The 27605-nt window shown below is 45.0% G+C and overlaps 1 protein-coding gene across 4 annotated transcripts in view; it reads right to left on the bottom strand.

The window, feature by feature from the left end:
- Positions 1 to 27605, bottom strand: part of LOC135554374 (glutamate receptor ionotropic, NMDA 2C-like) — a 91885-nt gene that overhangs the window by 39352 nt on the left and 24928 nt on the right. For all 4 annotated transcript variants that reach the window (XM_064986649.1, XM_064986652.1, XM_064986650.1 and 1 more), the window contains one exon: positions 17641 to 18085. In XM_064986649.1, the coding sequence (XP_064842721.1) occupies positions 17641 to 18069 (429 nt within the window). In that variant the 5' untranslated portion in view covers positions 18070 to 18085. The remainder of the gene's footprint in view (positions 1 to 17640; positions 18086 to 27605) is intronic.

The following is a 27605-nucleotide window of genomic DNA, read 5'->3' on the forward strand; positions in this document are numbered from 1 at the left end:
ATATACTTGGCACTATCACTGAGCCCACTGTCACTGAGCCCAGCCCCTGTTTTCTCTTTTTATCTCTCACTTTTCTCAAGATGTCTGTCCTCTTTGACCTTGGAGAAAGGAGTATGAAAATGCTGTGTTGTGTTAACTAAAGTGATCCAGGAATTCTGAGGAAGATCAGAGCTGTTTCTAGTCTGTGTGTGTTTGTAAGAGCGTTTGTCTTGTTTAAGTATGTTCAGGAAAAATAATAATATATGTTTTTTTTCCATAAATCTTGTTGAAGTATTCATATCAGTAGTGGTCTTGGCGTAACATGTTTCTGCAACCTGAGAAGGCTATGGGCTGACACAGGGCAGGGTTTTATTTTTGTGTTTCTTACTAGAAAATAACAGAATCATTGTTTTTAAAACTGCATATGACCCATACAGTAAGTTTTCGGGTTGGATGCCATTGATATGTCTTGACTCTAAGAGAAGTTAATGATTGTTTAATGGTTTTGAATTAAGCACGCTGCTCATAGAAATCATTGCACCATAATTGCTTTGTAAAACAAATAGCATCGTAAATCATGTGCAACCCCAGTGAATTGTAATGATAAGTGTAATAAAAAGTTACATCAATTACAGAGATTTGACTGGTTGCATATCTGGGGTCATTAAGACTTTCACCTTTTAAATGACGTTGTATAAACGGCAAATTTTATAATAATAAAAAGCGTATCATTTTCTTTATCATCCCAAATAAATCTATGAAGTAGATTTGATGATAATAATTTTTACTTTTTCACCTCCTAAATGAGAATGATTTTGGTGAGGCTCAGTTTCTTGATATTAAGCCATTTACACATACAGTTTCTTCAGAAAGTGTTCAGAGAAGAGCTTGGACTGGGCAGGGGTGGGAGGGCCAAGAGACCTGAGGTGGCAGAACGGAGTGCTCGGGTTGGGGTGTAGGGTTTGAGCATAGCCTGAGGGTAGGGAGTTGCAGTTCCCCTTGCTGTTCCATTGGTAAGCACCGTGGTCTTGTAGTGGATGAAAGCGTTAAACTGGAAGCCAGTGGAGTGTGCGGAGGAGCGGGGTGACATGAGAGTACTTGGGAAGGTTGAAAACCAGGCGAGCTGCAGCGTTCTGGATAAGTTGCAGGGGTTTGATGGCACAAGCGGGGAGCCCAGCCAACAGCGAGTTGCCATGTGCCTGGATTAGGACCTGCAGCGCTTCCTGAGTGAGGTAGGGTCGGACTCTACGGATGTTGTAGACCTGCAGCGCTTCCTGCATGAGTTAGGGTCGGACTCTACTGATGTTGAAGACCTGCAGGAGTGAGTCGCTGCTTTGATGTTTGCAGAGAACGACCAAGGTTTGTTGCGCTCTGGGAGGGCAACACTAGAGTTGTCCACCGTGATGGAGAGGTCTTTGAGCGGGCAGGCCTTCCCCGGAAGGAAGAGCAGCTCCGTCTTGTCGAGGTTGAGCTTGAGGTGGTGGGCCGACATCCATGTTCAGATATCTGCCAGGCACGCAGAGATGCGTGTCGCCACCTGGGTGTGAGAAGGGGGAAGGAGAAAAGCAGTTGAGTGTCATCAGCATAACAATGATAGGAGAGACCATGTGATGATATGATGGAGCCGAGTGACTTGGTGTATAGAGAGAAAAGGAGAGGGCCTCAAACCGAGCCCAGGGGGACACCAGTAGTGAGAATAAGTTGTGCAGACAGATCCTCTCTACGTCACAGGAGCAGCCTACCAGGAAGGATGCAATCCAAGAATATGCAGAGCTTGAGACGCCCAGCCCTGAGAAGGTGGAGCGGAGGATCTGATGGTTCACGATGTCAAAGACAGCGTATAGATCTAGGAGGATGAGAACAGAGGGGACAGAGTCAACTTTGGCAGTGTGGAGAGTCTCCGTGACACAGAGAAGGGCAGTCTCAGTTGAGGGACCCATCTTGAAGCTTGACTGGTTAGGGTCCAGAAGATAATTTTGATAGAGATAACGAGAAAGTTGATCAGAGACAGCACTCTTAAGTGTTTTGGAAAGAAACAAAGTAACGAAAGAAAAACATTTACAGAGTTTAATGGCTGTGATAGTAGAAAACCTTCAGTATTATTAATTTTAGTTAATCCACAATGCTAACCTAATTGACAGAGTAACAAAAGTAAGCCTTCTTCCCGAATAAAAATATTCCAAAACATGCATCTTGTTTGCAACAAGGCACTAAAATAATACTTAAAGAAAATGTGGCAAAACAATTCACTTTTGTCCTGAATACAAAGTGTTGTTTGGGGCAAATCCAATAAAACACATTACTGAGTACCACTCTCCATATTTTCAAGCAGAGTGGTGGCTGCATCATGTTATGGGTATGCTTGAAATAGTTAAGGACTGGGGAGTTTTCAGGATAAAAAGAAGCTGAATGGAGCTAAGCACAGGCAAAATCCTAGAGGAAGACATGGTGCAGTCTGCTTTCCACCAGACACTGGGAGATTAATTCACCTTTCAGCAGGACAATAACCTTACACATAAGGCCAAACATCCACTGCAGTTGCTAACTAAGAAGACAGTGAATGTTCCTGAGTGGCCGAGTTACAGTTTTGACTTAAATCTACTTGAACATTTATGACAAGACCTGAAAATGGTTGTCTAGCAATGATCAACCACCAACTTGACAGAGCTTGAAGAATTTTGAAAAGAATCATGGAAAATGTTGCACAATCCAGGTGTGGAACACTTTTAGAGACTTACCCAGAAAGACTCACAGCTGTAATCGCTGTCAAAGGGGATTCTAACATACTTATCTAATCAAGATATATGTATGTTTTTATTTTGTTTTTTATCTAGATTGTTTGACGAAAAAAAGTATAGTTAAATCCATTTGAATCCCTCTTTGTAACACAACAAAATATGGAAAAAAGTCAAGAGGTGTGAATTACTTTCCTTTACCTTGATGCTATCAGAGCAGTACCCAGAAGTCACTGCTTCACTCAAGCTGGACCTTACCTGTCCCTTTCATTCTCTAGGGGGACTGTGCTCTGTCTCTGTCATGGTCATGAAGCTTGTTGAGGTTTGGGGTTACAGAAAGCCAGGTATCCAGAGAACAGGACTACTCTGTTCTCTTGTTCTGCTGTTTCATTCTGTTTCCTTGTTGTCCTTCAGAGAAGTCTAAAGTAGGTTAGAACCATCTGTGTGTCTCCTGATGTCAGACATCATACTGGTCTATTCCTCTGAGTGTCTCCACTGACCATTCTCATTGCTCTGAATCCTCTCTGTTTCTATTTCAATTAGTAACATTGAACATTTAACAATTTGTGTTCTACCATTTTCCATATACAAAACACCTCCTCCTATATTACCTTGGAAGTACTGTAGATGTGATACAGTAGAAGGGACAATACAATATCTTGCAAAATTAGCTTAGCAAGAGCAATGGTGTTATGCAGGTTAGTAAAGGAGCAGGGTGCCAATATGACATAAATCTGCAAATGTTCTAACTCCTCTCAGTGTCCCACAGCAAATCTGTTGAAGTTCCTGCTTTCTTTCTGTGCGTGCAGCCTTTTCCCACCACTTGTATGCCACGAGTATTCATCTGGCAGAGTGTCAAATCAATTTGCTCCAGGCCATGTGTGTGTGTTTGTGTGTGTATGTGCCTGTGTGTAGTATGTGTACACAATCACACTGTGACTCTCAGCCAAAAACACCCTAAGGTTCTATCTAGAGAAGTGTGGTAGCAACCACTCACTTAGAACTGTACTGTAATCCAAATGAGCCCTGAGCATGGACAGCTGACAGCCATAGGCTCAGCTACAGCCGTACCCAGCATGCTAAAGCTCTTTTTATTTATTTAACCAGGCAAGTCAGTTAAGAACAAATTCTTATTTACAATGACAGCCTACCCCGGACAAAATTTTGCCAATTGTGCACCGCCCTATGGGACTCCCAATCACAGCCTGTTGTGATACAGCCTGGAATCAAACCAGGGTCTGTAGTGACACATCTAGCACTGATATACAGTGCCTTAGACCGCTGCGCCACCCGGGAGCTCTTAACCATGATGCATCAGGACACAACCCATATCTGATGATACATTCTGTTGGACATGGACAATACTGTCCGAATCACATGGCTTGGGGGGGATTTAAGAGAATCTGGTTGGAAACAGGTGTCCACTACTAATACTACGTTCTCCTATAGGTGTAGGGCCAGATGTTTGCCAGATCAAATAAAATAAGATGTTATTTGTCACATACACATGGTTAGCAGATGTTAATGCGAGTGAAACAAAATGCTTGTGCTTCTAGTTCTGACAATGCAGTAATAACCAACAAGTAATCTAACCTAACAATTCCACAACAACTACCTTAAACATAAAAGTGTAAAGGGATGAGGAATATGTACCAAAAAATATAGGAATTAGTGATGGTCCAGAACGGCATAGGCAAGATGCAGTAGATGGTATCGAGTACAGTATATACATATGAGATGAGTAATGTAGGGTATGTAAACATAAAAGTGGCTCGTGATACATTTTTACATCAATTTCTCCATTATTAAAGTGGCTGGATTTGAGTCAGTATGTTGGCAGCAGCCACTCAATGTTATTGATGGCTGATTAACAGTCTGATGGCCTTGAGATAGAAGCTGTTTTTCAGTCTCTCGGTCCCTGTTTGATGCACCTGTACTGACCTCGCCTTGTTTGTGAGTGCTTTAGGTGAGCCAAATTTCTTCAGCCTCTTCAACAGGCTGCGCCTTCTTCAACACGCTGTCTGTGTGGGTGGACCAATTCAGTTTGTCCGTGATGTGTACGCCGAGGAACTTTAAACTTACTACTCTCTCTACTACTGTCCCGTCGATATGGATAGGGGGGTGCTCCCTCTACTGTTTCCTGAAGTCCACGAGCATCTGCTTTGTTTTGTTGACGTTGAGTGTGAGGTTATGTTCCCGACACCACACTCCGAGGGCCCTTACCTCCTCCCTGTAGGCCGTCTAGTCGTCGTTGGTAATCAAGCCTACCACTGTAGTGTCGTCTGCAAACTTGATGATTGAGTTGGAGGCGTGCATGGCCATGCAGTCATGGATGAACACAGAGTACACAGGAGAGGGTTCAGAACGCACCCTTGTGGGGCCCCAGTGTTGAGGATCAGCGGGGTGGAGATGTTGTTATCTACCCCCACCACCTGGGGGCGGCCCGTCAGGAAGTCTGGTACCCAGTTGCAGTCGATGAACAGCATTCTTACATAGGTATTCCTCTTGTCCAGATGGGTTAGGGCAGTGTGCAGTGTGATTGCGATTGCATCTTCTTTGGACCTATTGGGGCGGTAAGCAAATTGGAGTGGGTCTAGGGTGTCAGGTAGGGTGGAGGTGATATGGTTCTTGACTAGTCTCTCAAAGCACTTCATGACTGCTACGGGGCTGTAGTCATTTATCTCAGTTACCTTAGCTTTCTTGGGAACAGGAAAAATGGTGGCCCTCTTGAAGCATGTGGGAACAGCAGACTGGGATAAGGTTTGATTGAATATGTCTGTTAACACACCAGCCAGCTGGTCTGCGCATGCTCTGAGGATGCGGCTGGGGATGCCGTCTGGGCCTGCAGCCTTGCGAGGGTTAACAAGTTGAAATGTTTTACTCACGTTGGCTGCAGTGAAGGAGAGCCCGCAGGTTTTGGTAGCGGCCGTGTCAGTGGCACTGTATTGTCCTCAAAGCAAGCAAAGAAGTTGTTTAGTTTGTCTGGGAGCAAGACATTGTGCTCCGCGACAGGGCTGTTTTTTCTTTTGTAGTCCGTGATTGACTGTAGACCCTGCCACATACCTCTTGTGTCTGAGCCGTTAAATTGCGACTCCACTTTGTCCCTATACTGATTCTTAGCTTGTTTGATTGTCTTGCGGAGGGAATAGCTACACTGTTTGTATTCGGTCATGTTTCCGGTCACATTGCCATGATTAAAAGCAGTGGTTTGTGCTTTCAGTTTTGCGTGAATGCTGCCATCAATCCACGGTTTCTGGTTGGGGAATGTTTTAATAGACACTGTGGGTACAACATCACCGATGCACTTGCTAATAAACTCGCTCATCGAATCAGCGTATTCATCAATGTTGTTGTTCAACGCTATGCGGAACATATTCCAGTCCACGTGATCGAAGCAATCTTGAAGCGTGGAATCCGATTGGTCGGACCAGCGTTGAACAGACCTGAGCACGGGTGCTTTCTGTTTTAGTTTCTGTCTATAGGCTGGGAGCAACAAAATAGAGTCGTGGTCAGCTTTTCTGAAAGGAGGGTGGGGGGGGCCTTATATGCGTTGCGGAAGTTAGAATAACAATGATCCAGGGTTTTGCCAGCCCGGGTTGCGCAATCGATATGCTGATAAAATTTAGGGAGCCTTGTTTTCAGATTAGCCTTGTTACAATCCCCAGCTACAATAAATGCTGCCTCAGGATATGTGGTTTCCAGTTTACATAGAGTCAAATGAAGTTTGTTCAGGGCCCTCGATGTGTCTGCTTGGGGGGGAATATACATGACTGTGATTATGATCGAAGATAATTTTCTTGGTAGATAATGCGGTCGGCATTTGATTGTGAGGAATTCTAAGTCAGGTGAACAAAAGGACTTGAGTTCCCGTATGTTGTTATGATCACACCACATCTCGTTAATCATAAGGCATACACCCCCGCCCTTCTTCTTACCAGAGAGATGCTTGTTTCTGTCGGTCGATGAGTGAAGAAACCAGGTGGCTGTACCGACTCAGATAGCGTGTCTCGAGTGAGCCATGTTTCCTTGAAACAAAGAACGTTACAGTCTCTGATGTCTCTCTGAAAGGCAACCCTGGATTTCATCTACCATGGTGTCAAGAGACTGGACATTGGCGAGTAGTATGCTCGGGAGCCGTGCGCGATGTGCCCGTCTACGGAGCCTGACCAGAAGACCTCTCCGTCTGCTCCTTCTGCGGCGCCGTTTTTTTGGGTCGCCGTTTGGATCCGATCCATTGTACTGGGTGGTGGGCCAAACAGAGGATCCGCTTCGGGAAAGTCGTATTCCTGGTACCTTGCTCTTATACCTTGCTCTTATATCCAATAGTTCTTCCCGGCTGTATGTAATAAAACCTAAGATTTCCTGGGGTAACAATGTAAGAAATAACATATAAAAAAACAAAATACTGCATAGTTTCCTAGGAACGCGAAGCGAGGCGGCCATCTCTGTCGGTGCCGGATGAGAGATAAAGCCATATATATCACTGCACAGATGATTTTATAGGACCACTGGTCAGTGGTCAAGATCCCCAATACATCAGATTTTCTTTTCAGAATACAATGCTCTCTACACACAAAGTTTAGCCTACTGATTTTCTTTTTATCTGGACAAATGGCGGGCATTTGAAGGACTCTCACAAAAACTAAGAGCTGTCGCTAATTATTGATGGGGATGGAATGGAGATGGAATGGTGTAAAAGAAGAAATGAAAGAAATGAGGCTTTTCAATAAAACACAAAGTTGCAACTGCAAGGATGTAACGGCGTTCTTTGTTTGTCGAAAGAAAGTCGGACCGAAATGCAGCGTGTTGGTTAATCTTTAATGGAACAAATGACGATACACGAAATAACTTATAAATACAAAAAACAACAAAACGGAACGTGAAACCTATTACAGCCTATCTGGTGAACACTACACAGAGACAGGAACAATCACCCACGGAATACAAAGTGAAAACCAGGCTACCTAAATACGGTTCCCAATCAGAGACAACGAGAATCACCTGACTCTGATTGAGAACCGCCTCAGGCAGCCAAACCTATGCAACACACACCCCTAATCAGCCACAATCCCAATAACTAAAAAACCCCACTAAGAAATACAACAAACAATAAACCCATGTCACACCCTGGCCTGACCAACTAATTAACTAAAACACAAAATACTAAGACCAAGGTGTGACAAAGGACACCTGAAATTGTGGTCCTAGGGGCTTGGGAGATTGTAGCAGGGGGTCTGTACTGTGCAGTAAATGATTCTGAAGTTGCAAAATAAATCTGAGTGAGGGAGGCCGGCAGCGAGTAGCCGTTCCAGAAGGGCCGATGGAGAGAAAGAGGCCGACGTGTTCTCCCTTGTACTCTCTCTTTTCTCTCTCTTTTCTCTCTTTCTCTATTCTTCCTCTCTTAGTGCAAGAGGAGCACATGGCAGCCTGCTCTCTCTCTCACTCTCTCTCTTTCTGTCTCTCTCTCTCTCTCTCTCTCTCTCCCCTCCCCCTATCTCTCTCTCCCTCTTTCTCTCTCTCCGATGGTGAGTGACTTCTGGACATGGATCTTTGCTGCGGCATATGTTCGCCTGCAACTCCCAGCGTGATGTGCCCTGGCACTGTCATCATGTGCTCGTCCTATGTGCTGACGTCACAGGGACCCTGCGCAGGGCCGAGGAACAGACGTACACCGCCGTAGTCATTTGTCCTTCCACACAACGATAGAGGAGATCCAAATGCAGTAACACATAACACAATCATATTGCACGTTTGAGTGTTATTATATCAATGTTGAATGCATTTATACTACATTGTAACACTAAAGTGAGAACAAATTCATTAGTCTGTCTGAATTGTATTGTACTCTGTAATTCTCATGCTAAATGATCTAGTATTATATGCCTTTGACTTGCAGAAAACCAGGACAAAACATATATTAGGTGATTTTCTTATGTATTCATGCATCCCTACTGAGATTGCAGATTCCCATACAGTTCCTCTGAATACCATCCCAGCCTATTTAGCCCTGTCTAGACAGTTCGTACTGTATCTGTGTCACTGGCCCCAGGATGCAGAGCAACGAGGTAGAGAGGGACACAAGTAGGTTAAGGATGTGAAGAAAGGAAGGGAGAAAAAAGTTGCTCTACTTTAGAGAAACGAGGTCTGCTGCTGCTGCTGCTCGCCCTGCTTCCCACACCTCTCTTGACCACTGAAACAAAGAGACTCTGGACCCAATCCTAACTTAAGATACATTTAAACATATGCATAAATTATGTGTTCATGTCAACGGGAGATCTAAGATGTAATAAAAAAATGTGGGTTACATCCATAAATCTCAAATTAGGATTCGGTCCCCAATGATAGAAGGTGAGTGAAGCAAGACTGCTGGACAGACACAGTCTGAAGGTTGTCTTGTCTACCTGGGACTACTACTCATATCTCCGTCTATTGGGCTTTGCTGCAAGGGTGTTGTGGTTAAACATGTGATACATGACTGTACCCTGCTATTCCCCTTGTGAATCATGTTAAAACATGGCTTAGTGTAATATAGTACATATAAAATATATAAAATCACAATTTGGGTACCGTTGTTTGTATCACAGGAGGTTGGTGACACCTTCTTTGGGGAGGAAGGGCTTGTGGTAACGGCTGGAGCGTAATGGTTGGAATGGTCTCAAATACACCAAACACATGGTTTCCTGTCATGCCTGCCCCCGCTTCCCCTCTGTCATGTCTTTGGCATCATTAAAACTGAAGACTATTTATCAAATAACTCTCTGTAATTATTATTACGCGATTAAACTGATTAATCATGTAACTGTAATTAACTAGGAAGTCGGGGCACCAAGGAAAATATTCAGATTATAAAGTCAGAATTTTCCTAATATAACTTTCAGATATATGAATATCTGATCACTTAGTCTTCAAATTAATTAATTATTATTTATCTCATGTTAGTCTCATTCCAAACGTCGTAAATTGTTGGTTATCTGCACGAACCCAGTCTTCACTATGAGTCATCCATACATCAATTGTCTTAAATCATTTATTTACTAACTAAGGAATTCCCAGAAATGCATAAACAAACAGTAGATAGTTACAAGTAAATGATAGCGGTTTCTCTAGTGGGATAAACCGGTATCGCGGCTTGGTGGACACAAAGGGAAGTGGGGGTCAACTGAGATGAGACACTACAAAGTTGATCATTATAACAATTGAAATGCGAATCCTTTGCACATGAACGCTCACTCATTCGGGAATAATTGCAATCAATATATATATATTTACGCTCAGTGTGTTGTCGGGATCTCTGTTGAAAAGTTTGTTTCTGTTTGAGAGTTTGTCCGCCCTCTCTCTGTCATGGTTAGAATGGATAGTTCAGAGAGACATTCATTCATGTCGTTATAGAATAATGTTTCGGCGGTTGTCGGTCTTCGCGTTCAATGATACTGAATTCCTAGCTGCAGACAAGTAATTAATATCAAAGACTTGTTCTATTCTGTCGATATCGATAGTCTAAGAGTTTAACCACGTGGTATGGTTAAAATATTCAGCCATCTACTCAAACCTTAAGCTTGGTCTCCTCTCAAACCTTGGCCCTCTTGTTTCTGTTGAGAAATTCTCAAGGTTTGGGTTTTATTTGGAAGAGCAGAAAGGGGCCTGTCCCAGGACGCCAGACCATAACTGTGCTCATTGGCGGTCCTCTGATTTAGTTAAACTCCAAAGGGAATTGGCGTTTCCTTCATTAAACAGTCCAAAATCAAATGACACAATTTCACAAACAGTCATCCTCACTCATTCATCGTATACAACAATTTGATGTAAGCCTCATATCTGAGGCAATTGTATAAACAACGTTATGGTAATGTGGCCATATTGTCTCCCATGAGTTTCACAAAATTGTACTAAACGGACCAGTTCGTAGCTGGATTCTTCACTGATCTTTTATACCTTCTCCAGAACATAAATGTTGTTCGGACCTCAAGTTCTGTGAGGTGGAAGGAATTCCTTTGTTCTCTCTATGAAAACTCACTCTCTCTCTATACTGTGGCCATGAGGAGATCATCTCCTCCAGGAGTTTACGACCTGAGGTCGCAGCAGCCTTAGTGTAGGAGACAGAGAGAGGGGGATGGTGCTCGGTGTACCATGTCATTATGTTTTTCCCTGTCAAGACGCTGTCCTTGTTTGTTTCTTGTCTATTATCCATTACATTTTCACTCCATGTACTTGCTTCTCGTCTCCCAGAGTCGGTCCTTACAGTTTCCATGTGTATGATGCCATTCCATTTGCTCCGTTCCAGACATTATTATGAGCCGTCCTCCCCTCAGCAACATAAACTGGTTTGTAAGTACATTTCCCCAGTATGTATGTGATTCTGTGTTTGTCCTACATATTTAGGATCTTAATTTGATCACCCTGTTGGTGCAGGAAATGTCCTGTATAGCAGGAAATGCAAACGTGTAGTGTATTCAATGTTTAAAAACGCTTCTAAAGTTTGTAATTACCACTTAAAAATGTCAGACTTGATTTTCCCTAACAAAAAATGTATCAACCTCTACAAAAATGTCCATGAATTATAATCCACAGCTGTGAGAAACTGGTCAAATGAAGATCCTACATCTGTATATAGTCCTGAGAAGGAAGTGGAGGATAAGGCTGAAGCATCTCTACTGTCATGTAGTACATAGCATCTACCAGTCACCCCTGGTTGTAAATCCCCAGTGGGAATGAATGCACCAAAGCCCCCCTTGCGTTTTAACATTCCAGGCAGGCGTGTTAGCCATGATTGATTGGCAATGGTGAAGCAGATTTTATTTAAATTCCATCAGAAGGTGATATATGGCTGCATACCTCACAGTTAGATTAGAATCCTCTGTTAAGGAAGCTCTCTCTCTGTTCGATGACTTGCAGACAGACAACAGACAGACAACAGACAAGCACATTCAGTTGGGTTTGTCTGAATTTGTCCTATACTTCTTGATAAACCCTGTTTGTCCTCACCCACATACATTCCATTGATTAGATTCTTTGTGTCTCCTCGGCTATTGATTATCCAATGATTGTTTTAACTTTTTCTAATTGCGAGACAAAAAGGGAATAATAGGTTTCTCATGGGTTATTGTAATTTAGCTAATCAACATGCTAATTGAGCAAAATCTCCTCAGGATAGGAATCTGTTCTCGATTAATTTTTGCCTTCCTCTTCGAGCGAGATCAAACTCCAGGCTTTCTCAGAGACAACATTGTAAGTGATTGAGTTGGCTTGTCGACCAGCGTGGACGGCGTCCCACTAATCAATCAATGGTGAGCCATCGCTCAGCCTCATTGAAAAGCTCACCAAAAGGTATCTTAAAGGTTCATATAAATGGCTACATCTGAAGTGGTGACATTTAAGTGGCATCACATTTGAAATGAAGTGCATAAACACACAAACACATTTTGTGAGCGTTTATTTCCATATTCTGTAAATTAACTCACTTTTCCATAGGATTGTATCTTTGAACATTTAAATCCCTCTGTTTGGTACTGGCACACATGGTGTAAGTAGCATATAGACCAGCCCAAGCCTGGATTTGAGTCCATGGTCCCACCAACAGTTAGTTAATTCTATGCAACACTAATTGTTCCAGTGCAGACAGTCAAGTTGACTTAAGCCATAGGAAGGATGGCATCACTGCACAAGGCTGCGCTAGCTGCAAACTACCTCTGTTTCCTGTGGAAATGTACCATTCATGTTCAGGCTCAGGGACACGAAACAGATGTGCTGATGGACATCACATCCCGCCATACTTGTCTCCACCTGCTCTGGCAGGGGCTGTTGGTGGCCTTGGTTTTTATAAAGACAGAGCTCTTCTAATCAGTCTGAGCCCGTGACTGCCACCATGCCGTGGGTAAGGCTTTATGCCAGCCTCTAATGAGGTCTGTGCCACTTCAGTTTCTCTCTCTGTCCTCAACTCTGGATCCAACAACATTAAGTGGTCTCTGCTCTGCATATCAGCCTGGTGTTTTGTATCGTGCTATTGTTATTACATTGTTATTGCATGATCTAACATTCTATAACTGATTATAAGCTAAGTCACATGGTCCATGTGTCATTACGAACTAGCCTTCACAGTCTTGTACGTACAGTTAAGTCGCAAGTTTACCTACAACTTAGCCAAATACATTTGAACTCGGGTTTTCACAATTCCTGATATTAAATCCTAGCAAAGAAATCCTGTCTTAGGTCAGTTAGGATCACCACATTATTTTAAGAATGTGAAATGTCAGAATAATAGCAGAGAGGATGATTTATTTCAGCTTTTACATTCTGACATCACATTCCCATCCTGTCTTAGGTCAGTTAGGATCACCACATTATTTTAAGAATGTGAAATGTCAGAATAATAGCAGAGAGGATGATTTATTTCAGCTTTTACATTCTGACATCACATTCCCATTCTGACATCACATTCCCAGTGGGTTAGAAGATTAAATACACTCAATTAGTATTTGGTAGCATTTCCTTTAAATTGTTTAACTTGGGTCAAATGTTTTGGGTAGCCTTCCACAAGCTTCCCACAATAAGTTGGGTGAATGTTGGCCCATTCCTCCTGACAAAGCTGATGTAACTGAGTTAGGTTTGTAGGCCTCCTTGCTCACACATGCTTTTTCAGTTCTGCCCACAAATCTTCTATAGGATTGAGGTCAGGGCTTTTTGATGGCCACTCCAATACCTTGACTTTGTTGTCCTTAAGCCATTTTGCCACAACTTTGGAAGTATGCTTTGCGTCATTGTCCATTTGGAAGGCCCATTTATGACCAAGCTTTAACTTCCTGACTGATGTCTTGAGATGTTGCTTCAATATATCCACATCATTTTCCAATCCGTAGTCTAGTTTTTTTATGGAAGTTTTGGAGCAGTGGCTTCTTCCTTGCTGAGCGGCCTTTCAAGTTATGTTGATATAGGACTCGTTTTACTATGGATATAGATACCTTTGTACCTGTTTCCTCCAGCATTTTCACAAGGTCCTTTGCTGTTGTTCTGGGATTGATTTGGTACCAGATGAACGTGGTACCTGCAGGCATTTGGAAATTGCTCCCAAGGATGAACCAGACTTGTGGAAGTCTTGGCTGATTTCTTTTGATTTTCCCATGATGTCAAGCAAAGAGGCACTGAGTTTAAAGATAGACCTTGAAATACATCCACAGGTACACCTCCAATTGATTCAAATGATGTAAATTAGCCTATCAGAAGCTTCTAAAGCCATGACATCATTTTCTGGAATTTTCCAAGCTGTTTAAAGGCACAGTCAACTTAGTGTATGTCAACTTCTGACACACTGGAATTGTGGTACAGTGAATTATAAGTGAAATAATCTGTCTGTAAACAATTGTTGGAAAAATGACTTGTGTCATGCACAAAGTAGATGTCCTAACCGACTTGACAAAACTATAGTTTGTTAACAAGAAATTTGTGGAGTGGATGAAAAACTAGTTTTAATGACTCTAACCTAAGTGTATGTAAACTTCCAACTTCAACTGTAGTACACATAGTAATTACCACATACTCTCAATTTAACTGCTGCCAACCTTTAGATAATTGCATTTTTACTATTTTATTTATGTTGAATTTTATCATGAATGATTAGCTGTTGTGTTCCCCAGCTTGGCGTAATTAAATGTGTAAATGACCTGCTGGAGGTATTAGCGAGCCAATGACACTGTAACGGCGTTCTTCTTTTGTTGAAAGAGAGTCGGACCGAAATGCAGCGTGTAAGTTACTCATGTTTAATAGTGAAGACAAACAAACGAACTATACATGAAATAACTAAATAAATACAAAAACAACAAACAGAACGTGAAACCTATTACAGCCTGACTGGTGCACACTACACAGAGAAAGGAACAATCACCCACGAAATGCAAAGCGAAAACCAGGCTACCTAAATACGGTTCCCAATCAGAGACAACGAGAATCACCTGACTCTGATTGAGAACCGCCTCAGGCAGCCAACCTATTTAACACACACACACCCCTAATCAGCCACAATCCCAGACACTACAAACCCCAATACGAAAACACAATACATAATAACCCCATGTCACACCCTGGTCTGACTAACTAATAAACTAAAACACAAAATACTAAGACCAAGGCGTGACAGACACCCCTTTTATTGCCCATAAAAGCAATGCCCATGCCCTGATTGCCTAACATGTTTCCTTGAATTAATGTGGCTTTTTGACAAGGGAGCAGTCCAGTGATGTGTGGACTGGAATAAGGAAATTACAATTACAACGACAGCTGTTGGGAGACGATGTTGCTGGATGTAACCAAGCACAGTGTCTAATACACCAGCCAGTCTGTTGGGCCCTATATTGATTATTGTTTTGTTGATGGACCCAGGTTACTTCTAACAAATACACTTTCCCTCTCAATCATCTCGGCCACACAAAAAGTAAAGATTGAATCAATGAATCAATTTTTGGTTTAGAAAAATGTATCTAAATTCAATTGAGTTGGAACGCATCCATTTTAACCAGCTCTCTATTGAACCGCAACCCCATGAGGATTTGTATGAATGGGAATGAGTAATCAAGGTACTGTGAGCCCATGGCCCTGGCCATCTCCTGTTGTGGAGGAACACGTTTCTCACGTTTATTAAGAAAATCTCACAAACACGAGGGAGAGAAAATCCTATTTGAGCTGTGGATTAACTGATGGAAATCGAGGGCGTCGGGCAGACCTCATATCATCCGCTACTCAGTTCCCTGTGTGCTGCATACTCAAACAGCCAGCTACCGGAGCTGAAATTACTAGAATTGATTAGACATTACAATGCAGCAGTATTCTCTTCTTGCTCTGACCAGCGGAGGTCAGCCAGCCTGCTTTATCACCCTCCATTTTCCCCCGCTGAATAAACGCTTTGTTTATAGTCGGTGGATTGGCGAGATATGTCCCACCAGTCCTCTGTATCCTCAGCCTACATCAATTTGCATAGAACCAATAAAGATGTGATGCTCATAATGTGCATTCTCTGTCTCTGTGAGTTGTATTATGATGCTGAATACGTGCATTCGCTGTCTCTGTGAGTAGTATTGTGATGCTCATAACGTGCATTCGCTGTCTCTGTGAGTAGTATCGTGATGCTCATAACGTGCATTCTCTGTCTCTGTGAGTAGTATCGTGATGCTCATAACGTGCATTCGCTGTCTCCGTGAGTCTGCAAAACGCAGAGCTGTGTTTGTCCTATGGGAAGATTGATGGTGATATAGCTGGAGAATACAGCCATTTCAGTCTAATTAAAGTTTCTCTCTGTGGCTGAGCCCTTTGTGTAACGCTGTGGGAGAGGGATCATTGCTCCTAAACCTATGAGGCTTTACTCTAAAAGCAATTTAACGGCAGTCTAATCTGTATCACAAACATCCCTCTGACAATTTACTGGTGCCAAACTCCAGTGCATGATGCCAGGTAATACAACATTTCAAATCATTGCATAACTCTATTGACATGAGGGGTCCAACTGTAAACTGTACATTTGTGACCAGCGAATACAAATAGATTTCTCTAGTTTAACTTTGTGTCTGGTACGTGAAAAATAGAACAAGGATGAAGTGGCAGAGGCTAACAGGTTTTGATTTTGACCTTCATATTTTAATGAGTGTATTAGATGCAGTATTTGGACATCCCTCTGCTACCTGGTTTAACACCTTATCTTGTTGTTTCAGTCTTTCTGGCCTAAGACCGCCAGACACAAAAAACCCACACTGTCTGTATGGGCAGCATTAACATTCCGTGAGTTTATAATCATGTGCTGTAAGTCACCTAAAAATGGCAATGTGTGTCTGCTAATGTTCATTCTGACTCTGATAATCACCAGACTAATGACGGTTGGCCTGTGTGTGTGTGTGTGGTGGAGAGCATCACCAGACTAATGACGGTTGGCCTGTGTGTGTGTGTGGTGGAGAGCATCACCAGACTAATGACGGTTGGCCTGTGTGTGTGTGTGGTGGAGAGCCTCACCAGACTAATGACGGTTGGCCTGTGTGTGTGTGTGGTGGAGAGCCTCACCAGACTAATGCCGGTTGGCCTGTGTGTGTGTGTATGGTGGAGAGCCTCACCAGACTAATGACGGTTGGCCTGTGTGTGTGTGTGTGGTGGAGAGCCTCACCAGACTAATGACGGTTGGCCTGTGTGTGTGTGTGTGGTGGAGAGCATCACCAGACTAATGACGGTTGGCCTGTGTGTGTGTGGTGGAGAGCATCACCAGACTAATGACGGTTGGCCTGTGTGTGTGTGGTGGAGAGCATCACCAGACTAATGACGGTTGGCCTGTGTGTGTGTGTGGTGGAGAGCATCACCAGACTAATGACGGTTGGCCTGTGTGTGTGTGGTGGAGAGCATCACCAGACTAATGACGGTTGGCCTGTGTGTGTGTGTGGTGGAGAGCATCACCAGACTAATGACGGTTGGCCTGTGTGTGTGTGTGTGGTGGAGAGCATCACCAGACTAATGACGGTTGGCCTGTGTGTGTGTGTGTGGTGGAGAGCATCACCAGACTAATGACGGTTGGCCTGTGTGTGTGTGTGTGGTGGAGAGCATCACCAGACTAATGACGGTTGGCCTGTGTGTGTGTGTGGTGGAGTGCTTTGCTCACCTTGGGGGACCTGTGTTGTTGATATTGTTGTTTTGGTTTTATTATTTGTACTGTGAGTTGTGCCAGGGGTCTTTCCCAGTTCTTTATTTCACAGTCACTAGAATATAAAGGGTTTAAAACCTCTGATGTAATGAGACTGTGTAGTCATAAACCACACATCGGTTAAGCTGCTTCTCTGCAGCAGTTTGGGGAAACAAACCATGTGGCCTTCAAGGTTATTTCAAAAATAAAAAGAAGATGAACTTAAGCATGTTCCTCAGGCAGCCTAGACACCAAGTGTCCCCTATCCCAATCCTGGTCACTGACCTTGTGTGGCAGGACCATGGCGGAGCCCCCGCTGATGCCCACGATGGGCACGGCCGTCTGCAGGGCAATGAAGTCCAGGATCTGTGCCACGGCTTCCGAGCCGATGTTGTCTTCAAACACCACACCATGTACGCGGTTGGCCGCCAGTGTGTCACAGATGCGCGTGAGCAGGGCCCGAGGGTTGGTGTTGTTTACCAGCACTGTGATGGGATTCACCTCCAAGGGCAGGTCCATGAAGTTCTCCCTGCTGAGACGCCCCTTGATCTCCTGCTGGTAGGCCGAGCCACTGAACACCACCGCCACGTTGACTGCTGGCAAGGGCGTTGCGAAAGGCCGACCTTGGCACCAGGGGGCAGTGCAGAGCAGCAACAGCAGCAGCAGCGGCCACCACCATGGGGAGTCGCTCAAGTGGCCTAGACGAACGCCCATCTCAGTCACCTACTGCCTGAGAGAGGGGACGAGGGTGGGGATGAGAGGAGGAGAGAAGAGAGATGAGTAAAGACATTTGTACTAGATACATTTGACCGTTTAGTGTCATTTGTGCAACGTTGTGATAATGCTTAGTAATCCCTCCAGGCAAGCCAACCAAACCAACTGCCTGTAGTTTAGAGACATTTTAGCTTCATCTGTGAGTCATGTGCTTCATGTGCAGGTGTGTCTCTATGTAAGCGGCCATGAGTGGTGGGTTGGGTCAGGTGGATGATGAGAGACCCAGGGTACTATGTTTTGTGTGAGTGTTTGGTGTGCAACACAAGGCGGTGAGCAGGTTGCCGTGCCTGCGGATGGCAGCTGCGGCCCCACTACTGTTGTACTCTGCAGTCGAATACAGCAGATGGTGCCTACTGTTTAATGCAACAAATGGGGAACAAGGATTTACCATTTATCTCTTGTGATGTTTTTTCCCCCTCTGAAATAATGCTGCAGAGCTATTCCAATTTAATCTGCAAAACGTCTGAATGCATGGGTATTATGTGCTGTGAATAGGTGGAGACCTGGTTTTGGCCATGTAGGCTGATTTTAACGGCAGCTACATGCTGTATTTCTAAGGCATTGTTTACGGAAAATACCTAATGTAACTTAACTTGGATGACAGTTTTCCCTTTGAAATGAATTGATAAGATCAGTGTTTAAAAACACTGCATTGCTAATAGACTTCAATGCAATTTTCCCAAAGTACAGTGACACAGTGACAGTAACAAAGTTTGTTAAGGGATTCACTTTTAGTTTGAAATCATAAATCCTACATTCATGTTCCAGGTAATGAATAAATGATCAAATCGACCAGAAACTCTTTAGCTTGTTTTGATCTTCCAGATATTTATAGCTGTAGGGCAAAGTAGAAAGAATTATGTATTTCACAATGCAGTTGAATGGAGTTAGATCCTACAGCATTACATTCACCAATCCACGTAATGTCTGGTCAGATACTGTGTCCCTCTGTCAGACAGAGTCATCCTCTATGACTTATCTGTCACACTGCCGCCTGCGGGCCTGACTCTGTGTGGTGTGTGTGATTGTGTGTGAGTGTGTGCGTGTGTGTGTGTTATCCTGTCAAGGGGACCTGATTTAGCATGTGTTTGAATCACAGTGGGGTGATTACAATGCAATCCTCAGTATTCCTTGGCGGGTGTCATGGCCCACGGCATGATTGTGTCTCCCTATCAAGACATGCAGGATAGCTGGGGACCCACTGCAGTCCCCCATTCGTCAACCCCTGCCTGACAGAGGGAATGGGACGAGGGGCTTGTGTTAGCGTAGATGGAGTGTACCAGTAAACTGGCGGTGATGTTCCCATGGGGTAATTGATTGGACTACGTGATAATATAGTCTCCACTCTGAAAAGCTGCCTCCCAGAGGACCGTAGGGATTTCTGCATCACACTGCTGGTCAGGGACCTTATCAGCAGCACATGGCTGAGAAAGGACCATTATAGATTGTCATTAGTAGCGGAGCAGCCTAGAATACCAATGATAGTATTCTATCATATAGTATTCGGCTGCTAAGAATGGAAAGGCATTATGAACGTTTCTAGATATTGACTATGTCAAAACATGATGGATTTGTTGTGCTGATTGACATACATATTTTCCTTTTATGACATCATTGCTGAGTTTCCTCTGTCATAAAAATAGGCAATATTTCTGTCATTGATCATGCAGGCTGATTGATTACCCCTTAAATTGTTAAGAACACAGAGCAGGAATGTATTGCTTTCCTTCAATGACATTATCCAGTTCAATCCGGGCATTGTATGATGGAACACGTTAGGGTTAATGTCTTTGAGGAGGATCTCATTAAAAGAGCTTGACCTTCCACATGTTTAATCAAGGCAGTGAAACAGCTGAGGTGGATGTCTGAAGGTCACCTACATGGGGGATTACTGTGGTAAAATGGGGATGTGGAATTAAACACAACAGCCAATGAGTCATCATCGACTTAATCAGATGACTTATGTTTGTCGATATGCCCCCTATTAACAAGGTGTATTCCAAACAGAGACACAGCTATCGGGAGGTAATTACAGCACAGTGGAAACATTGATTTGACCATCTAGCCCAATTTGACCTTGCTGACAACAAAAGTGGAACTCACACCACTGTGATTTGCAATAACGCTGGGCAATATAGTCAAGAAACCTGTTCAAAGTTGTTGAACATTGCAGTCGTTCTGTAGCTTGGTCACAACCCAAAGTTTCCAAAACACAGGAAAGAGGCTTTTATTACTGTGCTACATGGAGCTAAATCCACCCCCAAACTCGTACAATGGCTTGAGGCTTTATTCCAATGTTAGGGATCAAAACTCACTGTGGATATTTATTTTAGTCAGGGATATTGTAATAGAAAATGCAGGTCTGGGTACATCATTTACACTGTTTTATATGTATGATTTTTTTTCAGATCACAGTTTATTTGGTTCTTAAGCCCGGTTGGAACAGATGAGTGGTAAATACTGTAGTTTGGGACCATGGGAAAGAGACAGGTTGCTGTTCACGTCATGATGCAGTCATGAAAAGATAGTTTTAGGACTTTTGTTTCATGTTGAGTCAGTAGAAACAAAAAAAATCCCACTGTGAAACTAGTGACCATGAACATAAGCATACTCTATTACAATATATCTATGATACTCTAAGTATGCAAACAGTCATTACTGTGAGACAAGAAGGCATTGGGAGAAGATGTGCCTGAAGGAGATTTTCCCCAATCTACACAGACAAGAGATCATTTGTTTTCTACGCTATGACCTCTTTAATCTGTGGTTGGATTTTTGGAATGCACTACCATGTCAAATTCTTTGCTCTCTAGAGATGTAATCCACTCTGTGAATCTGCAAGTCCCCAATTTCCAGCGCCTGGATTTGATATGTGTTAGTTGTCTGCTCGAGTTTTCACAGCTCCAGCTCCCAGCCTCCTATCAGTGGGAATGTGTTCAGCTTAGCAACCTCTCTCTCTCACTTGACTCTGCCCAGGTCACCGCTGGCTGGCGCAGGGGCACACAGACCAGATGAGATCAAAGCTTCTGCCACTGTTCCAGTCTGGCACTTAGAAGGGCTCAGACCGTTTCCCCATATGCACCGTTACTACTGAGCAAATCCCTTGTGTGACCGCAAAGATTATGCCATGCCTTTTAAAACTGTCATCCAGCTGAAAGTGTTAGGGAGAGGGAGATGACAGAGTGAAACAGATACCAGATCTAACTATGTGACAGTTGATATTCTATCTCCGTTTAATGGCAGACAGTCTTAACAGAATCCTTCAAGATCTTCACCTTGGCTTTCAGACCAGATGGGTTTACAATGAGGAATTGCTTTGCACCCTCTAGTGGGGGAGTTGGTTAAAGCAGTTCCCTTAGAATATCAGTTGTCCTCTGCTGTTTCCTTATCAAACCAGAGAAGTGAATTATTTCCGTCTCTGTCCCACTTCTCTTATGTAGTCTGTGGGAGAACTGTCACTACTGTAACACATGTGACTAAATAACAGGGGTCAAGGGGTTACATGTGTTATTGTATTAACACCTGCTAGATGTGTTTTGTTTTGTTTGGACTGGCCTGAGAAATGAAATGATTTTAGTTTACACCTTTTCAGCTATTCCTTTGTCCTAAAGGTGATTGGTTGAAAGTCAGCTGAGATGACACATTTATTTACTTACAGTGTTACTATTATCACATCTGTTCAGGAGCCTCTGCTCAGACATGACTGGACTCTCCTCATGCCCAATTCCCAGCCCTGCTCAATATCTTAAGACCATAGTGGTACAGTAAGTACATCTGGTTGTGCTCGTCACTGCTGACGTAATGGGTCATTTCGTATTCAGAGCATGGAACTGCTGCTAAGACTTACACCTCTGTCTCATCCTGGGCACAGTTTGATCAATATGCTCCAAGGCTTGGAGAGGCATGCTGGTGCCTCGTGGCTCTCTGCCGGTAACTTTACCTCTTCTCTTGCTTTTCATCAATGAAACATCAGCAGACCAGCCCAATGTTTAATACCTATCACATTTTAGTCTTGATTAAAGAAACCTTATAATTTGTAGGTACTCAACAATGGCTTAACATGAAAAAGACATACTTACATTAAATCCTATTAGAATTCCTTTATAATAAACCCTTTCAAGTCTAATCAGTATAAATCTCCTTTTCATTCCCATATATTATGCATGTGTTCAGTATTAAGGATTAGTTTAACCCTACACAGTGTAATTGACAATTTGACCTTCGCTAACGCAAAGACTGCCAACTATTTCATCCGATCATTATGGTCACAGTTCATTTCCCATTCACCTGTGATTATGGGTTTAGCTAAACCATGAAGATAAAATACTGTCATTCTAATCCCCAAAAATCCCTTACCTTTCAACTAATCTGGTAATTCATTAGCATTTTGTATACGTAAACAGGAATAATAAAATGCTTTTGTGAAAACAGTGAATCGGCTTCTTCCAGTCATGCAGTGTCAAGTAAATCAGAATCAATTAGACTTTTACTGTTAACCACTGAGTATCCTCTCAACTCCTATTCATTGGCCCTCACTGCTACCGTGGTTTCCAGACTCTGTTTAGCTCGGCTCTATCTAAAGAGCTTTGTGGACCATCTGATTAAAAAAAACTTGTAGCCAGAACCCAGGCTTTAGCTGCGACCCAGGAGGATATACTGTAGCTGCGACCCAGAAGGATATAGCTGCGACCCAGGAGGATATACTGTAGCTGCGACCCAGGATGACATAGCTGCGACCCAGGAGGATATACTGTAGCTGCGACCCAGGATGATATACTGTAGCTGCGACCCAGGAGGATATACTGTAGCTGCGACCCAGGAGGATATACTGTAGCTGCGACCCAGGAGGATATACTGTAGCTGCGACCCAGGAGGATATACTGTAGCTGCGACCCAGGAGGATATACGGTAGCTGCGACCCAGGAGGATATACTGCGACCCAGGAGCTGCGACCCAGGAGGATATACTGTAGCTGCGACCCCCAGAAGGATATACTGTAGATGCGACCCAGGAGGATATACTGTAGCTGCGACCCAGGAGGATATACTGTAGCTGCGACTCAGGAGGATATAGCTGCGACCCAGGAGGATATACTGTAGCTGCGACCCAGGAGGATATAGCTGCGACCCAGGAGGATATACTGTAGCTGCGACCCAGGAGGATATAGCTGCGACCCAGGAGGATATACTGTAGCTGCGACCCAGGAGGATATACTGTAGCTGCGACCCAGGAAGATATACTGTAGCTGCGACCCAGAAGGATATACTGTAGCTGCGACCCAGAAGGATATACTGTAGCTGCGACCCAGGAGGATATACTGTAGCTGCGACCCAGGAGGACATAGCTGCGACCCAGGGGGATATAGCTGCGACCCAGGAGGACATAGCTGCAACCCAGGAGGACATAGCTGCGACCCAGGAGGAGGATATACTGTAGCTGCGACCCAGGAGGATATACTGTAGCTGCGACCCAGGAGGATATACTGTAGCTGCGACCCAGGAGGATATACTGCGACCCAGGAGGATATAGCTGCGACCCAGGAGGATATACTGTAGCTGCGACCCAGGAGGATATACTGTAGCTGCGACCCAGGAGGATATACTGTAGCTGCGACCCAGGAGGATATACTGTAGCTGCGACCCAGGAGGATATAGCTGCGACCCAGGAGGATATACTGTAGCTGCGACCCAGGAGGACATAGCTGCCAGGACCCAGGAGGATATACTGTAGCTGCAACCCAGGAGGATATACTGTAGCTGCGACCCAGGAGGATATACTGTAGCTGCGACCCAGGAGGAGGACCCAGGATAGCTGCGACCCAGGAGGATATAGCTGCGACCCAGGAGGATATACTGTAGCTGCGACCCAGGAGGACATAGCTGCGACCCAGGAGGATATACTGTAGCTGCGACCCAGGAGGATATACTGTAGCTGCGACCCAGGAGGATATACTGTAGCTGCGACCCAGGAGGATATACTGTAGCTGCGACCCAGGAGGATATACTGTAGCTGCGACCCAGAAGGATATACTGTAGCTGCGACCCAGGAGGATATACTGTAGCTGCGACCCAGGAGGATATAGCTGCGACCCAGGAGGATATACTGTAGCTGCGACCCAGGAGGACATAGCTGCGACCCAGGAGGATATACTGTAGCTGCAACCCAGGAGGATATACTGTAGCTGCGACCCAGGAGGATATACTGTAGCTGCGACCCAGGAGGACATAGCTGCGACCCAGGAGGATATAGCTGCGACCCAGGAGGAGGACCCAGGGATATACTGTAGCTGCGACCCAGGAGGACATAGCTGCGACCCAGGAGGATATACTGTAGCTGCGACCCAGGAGGATATACTGTAGCTGCGACCCAGGAGGACATAGCTGCGACCCAGAAGGATATACTGTAGCTGCAACCCAGGAGGATATACTGTAGCTGCAACCCAGGAGGACATAGCTGCGACCCAGGAGGATATATGCGACCCAGGAGGATACTGCGACCCAGGAGGATATACTGTAGCAGGAGGATATACGCGACCCAGGAGGATATACTGTAGCTGCGACCCAGGAGGATATACTGTAGCTGCGACCCAGGAGGATATATTGTAGCTGCGACCCAGAAGGATATACTGTAGCTGCGACCCAGGAGGATATACTGTAGCTGCGACCCAGAAGGATATAGCTGCGACCCAGAGGATATAGCTGCGACGCAGGAGGATATACTGTAGCTGCGACCCAGGAGGACATAGCTGCGACCCAGAAGGATATACTGTAGCTGCAACCCAGGAGGATATACTGTAGCTGCGACCCAGGAGGATATACTGTAGCTGCGACCCAGGAGGACATAGCTGCGACCCAGGAGGATATAGCTGCGACCCAGGAGATATACTGTAGCTGCGACCCAGGAGGACATAGCTGCGACCCAGGAGGATATACTGTAGCTGCGACCCAGGAGGATATACTGTAGCTGCGACCCAGGAGGATATACTGTAGCTCCGTCCCAGGAGGATATACTGTAGCTGCGACCCAGGAGGATATAGCTGCGACCCAGGAGGATATACTGTAGCTGCGACCCAGGAGGATATAGCTGCGACCTAGGAGAATATAGCTGCGACCCAGAAGGATATACTGTAGCTGCGACCCAGCCTGGGTCCCGATCCACCATCTCGGGAACACGTAACTAGTCCATTGCCAATAACATGGCTCCCTCAATGTGATGTAAAGTAATGTAATATCAAGCTGGATCTACAATCCTTAGTGCCAAAAGCCTCTGCCTCTTTTTTCAATACTTTAGACAACATTCAATATACGCTATATTGCACATCATATAATATTACCTGTATTCCTGATACTGCTACAGCTACACATGTCACGTTCTGACCTTAGTTCTTTTGTTATGCCTTTGTTTTAGGTTGGTCAACGCGTGGGTTGTCTATGCTTGTTTTTCTATGTTGTGTTTTGTGTTTGGCCTGGTATGGTTCTCAATCAGAGGCAGGTGTCGTTAGTTGTCTCTGATTGAGAATCATACTTAGGTAGCCTTTTCCCACCTGTGTTTGGTGGGTGATTGTTTCCTGTTTTGTTGTTTGTGTCACCATTCAGGACTGTTTTCGTTTTCATTCACTTTGTTATTTTTGTATTTTGTCGTGTTCAGTGATTATTAAAGTATCATGGACACTTACCACACTGCGTATTGGTCCGATCCTTGCTACTCCTCCCCAGACGAAGAGGAGGAAATCCGTTACAGAATCACCCACCAACCAAGGACCAAGCAGCGTGGTAGCGGGCAGCAGCAGAAATCTCTGGACTCATGGACATGGGAGGAGATTCTGGACGGAGAAGGACATTTACATACATTTACATTTAAGTCATTTAGCAGACGCTCTTATCCAGAGCGACCCTGGGCACAGGCTGGGGAATTTCGCTGCCCCAAGGCAGAGCTGTAGTCAGCGAAAGCTGAGCGACGGTGGTATGCGGAGGCAGCGCGGCTGGGACGAGAGGCAGCTCCAAAAATATATTGGGGGGTGGCACACGGCGAGTGCGGCTAATTCAGGTAGGAGACCTGAGCCAACTCCCCGGGCAGGCACCGTGTTATGCCGTGAGGCGCACGGTGTCCCCGGTGCGCATGCATAGCCGGTGCGTTATATCGCAGCGCCTCGTATCGGCTGGGCTAGAGTGGGCATCGAGTCAGGTGCCATGAAGCCGGCTCAGCGCATCTGGTCTCCAGTGCGTCTCCTCGGACCGGGGTACAAGGCACCAGCCCTATACACGGTGTCCCCGGTTCACCAGCACAGCCCAGTGCGGTCTGTTCCACCTCGCCGCACTGGCCTGGCTAGGAGGAGTATCCAGCCAGGTAAGGTTGTGCAGGCTCGGTGCTCGAGACCTCCAGTGCGCCTCCATGGTCCGGTCTATCCGCTGCCTCCTCCACGCACCAGGCCTCCGGTGGCAGCCCCACACATCAGGCTGTCTCTCCGTCTCCTTCGTCCAGGTGCTCCCGCCTGTCCAGCGCTGCCAGTCTCCCTCCTGTCCAGCGCTGCCAGAGTCTCCCTCCTGTCCTGAGCTGCCAGAGTCTCCCTCCTGTCCTGAGCTGCCAGAGTCTCCCTCCTGTCCTGAGCTGCCAGAGTCTCCCTCCTGTCCTGAGCTGCCGGAGTCTCCCGTCTGTCCTGAGCTGCCGGAGTCTCCCGTCTGTCCTGAGCTGCCGGAGTCTCCCGTCTGTCCTGAGCTGCCGTAGTCTCCCGTCTGTCCTGAGCTGCCGGAGTCTGCCGTCTGTCCTGAGCTGCCGGAGTCTCCCGTCTGTCCTGAGCTGCCGGAGTCACCCGTCTGACCGGAGCTGCCGGAGACGCCCTTCACTCCGGCGCTGCCGGAGTCTCCCGCCTGTCCGGTGCTGAATCTCCCGTCCATTCGGGACCCGTTGCTAGGGTCCCCAGTCCGAGGTCGGCGGCAAGGGTCGCTGTTCGAAAGGCGCCACGGAGGCGGGTTAAGAAGCGGGTAAAGACTATGATGGGGGGGGGGGTGTACTGTCACGTTCTGACCTTAGTTCTTTTGTTATGTCTTTGTTTTAGGTTGGTCAGGGTGTGAGTTGGGGTGGGTTGTCTATGTTTGTTTTTCTATGTTGTTTTTTCTATGTCGGTTTTAGTTTTCATTCACTTTATTTTTGTATTTTGTCGTGGTCAGTGATTATTAAAGTATCATGGACACTTACCACGCTGCGTATTGGTCCGATCCTTGCTACTCCTCCTCAGACGAAGAGGAGGAAATCCGTTACAATACAAGGATTAAACAAAGCACTCTGAGAATATTTTGACTTGGTATAGTCAATAGTTTAGTTCACAGAAGTATTACTGTTAAGTGACATTTGTTTCCTGCCTTTTCAGATGGTGACCAAAATAGAACAAGTGGGGGAAGCAGCTTTGTGACAATACTGCACACTGATAAAAAAACAGACTACTAAAGTAGCCACACTCACAGAGTGTTTATATTCTA

This window comes from Oncorhynchus masou, chromosome 14 (assembly GCF_036934945.1).
Source record: "Oncorhynchus masou masou isolate Uvic2021 chromosome 14, UVic_Omas_1.1, whole genome shotgun sequence".
Taxonomy (NCBI): domain Eukaryota; kingdom Metazoa; phylum Chordata; class Actinopteri; order Salmoniformes; family Salmonidae; genus Oncorhynchus; species Oncorhynchus masou.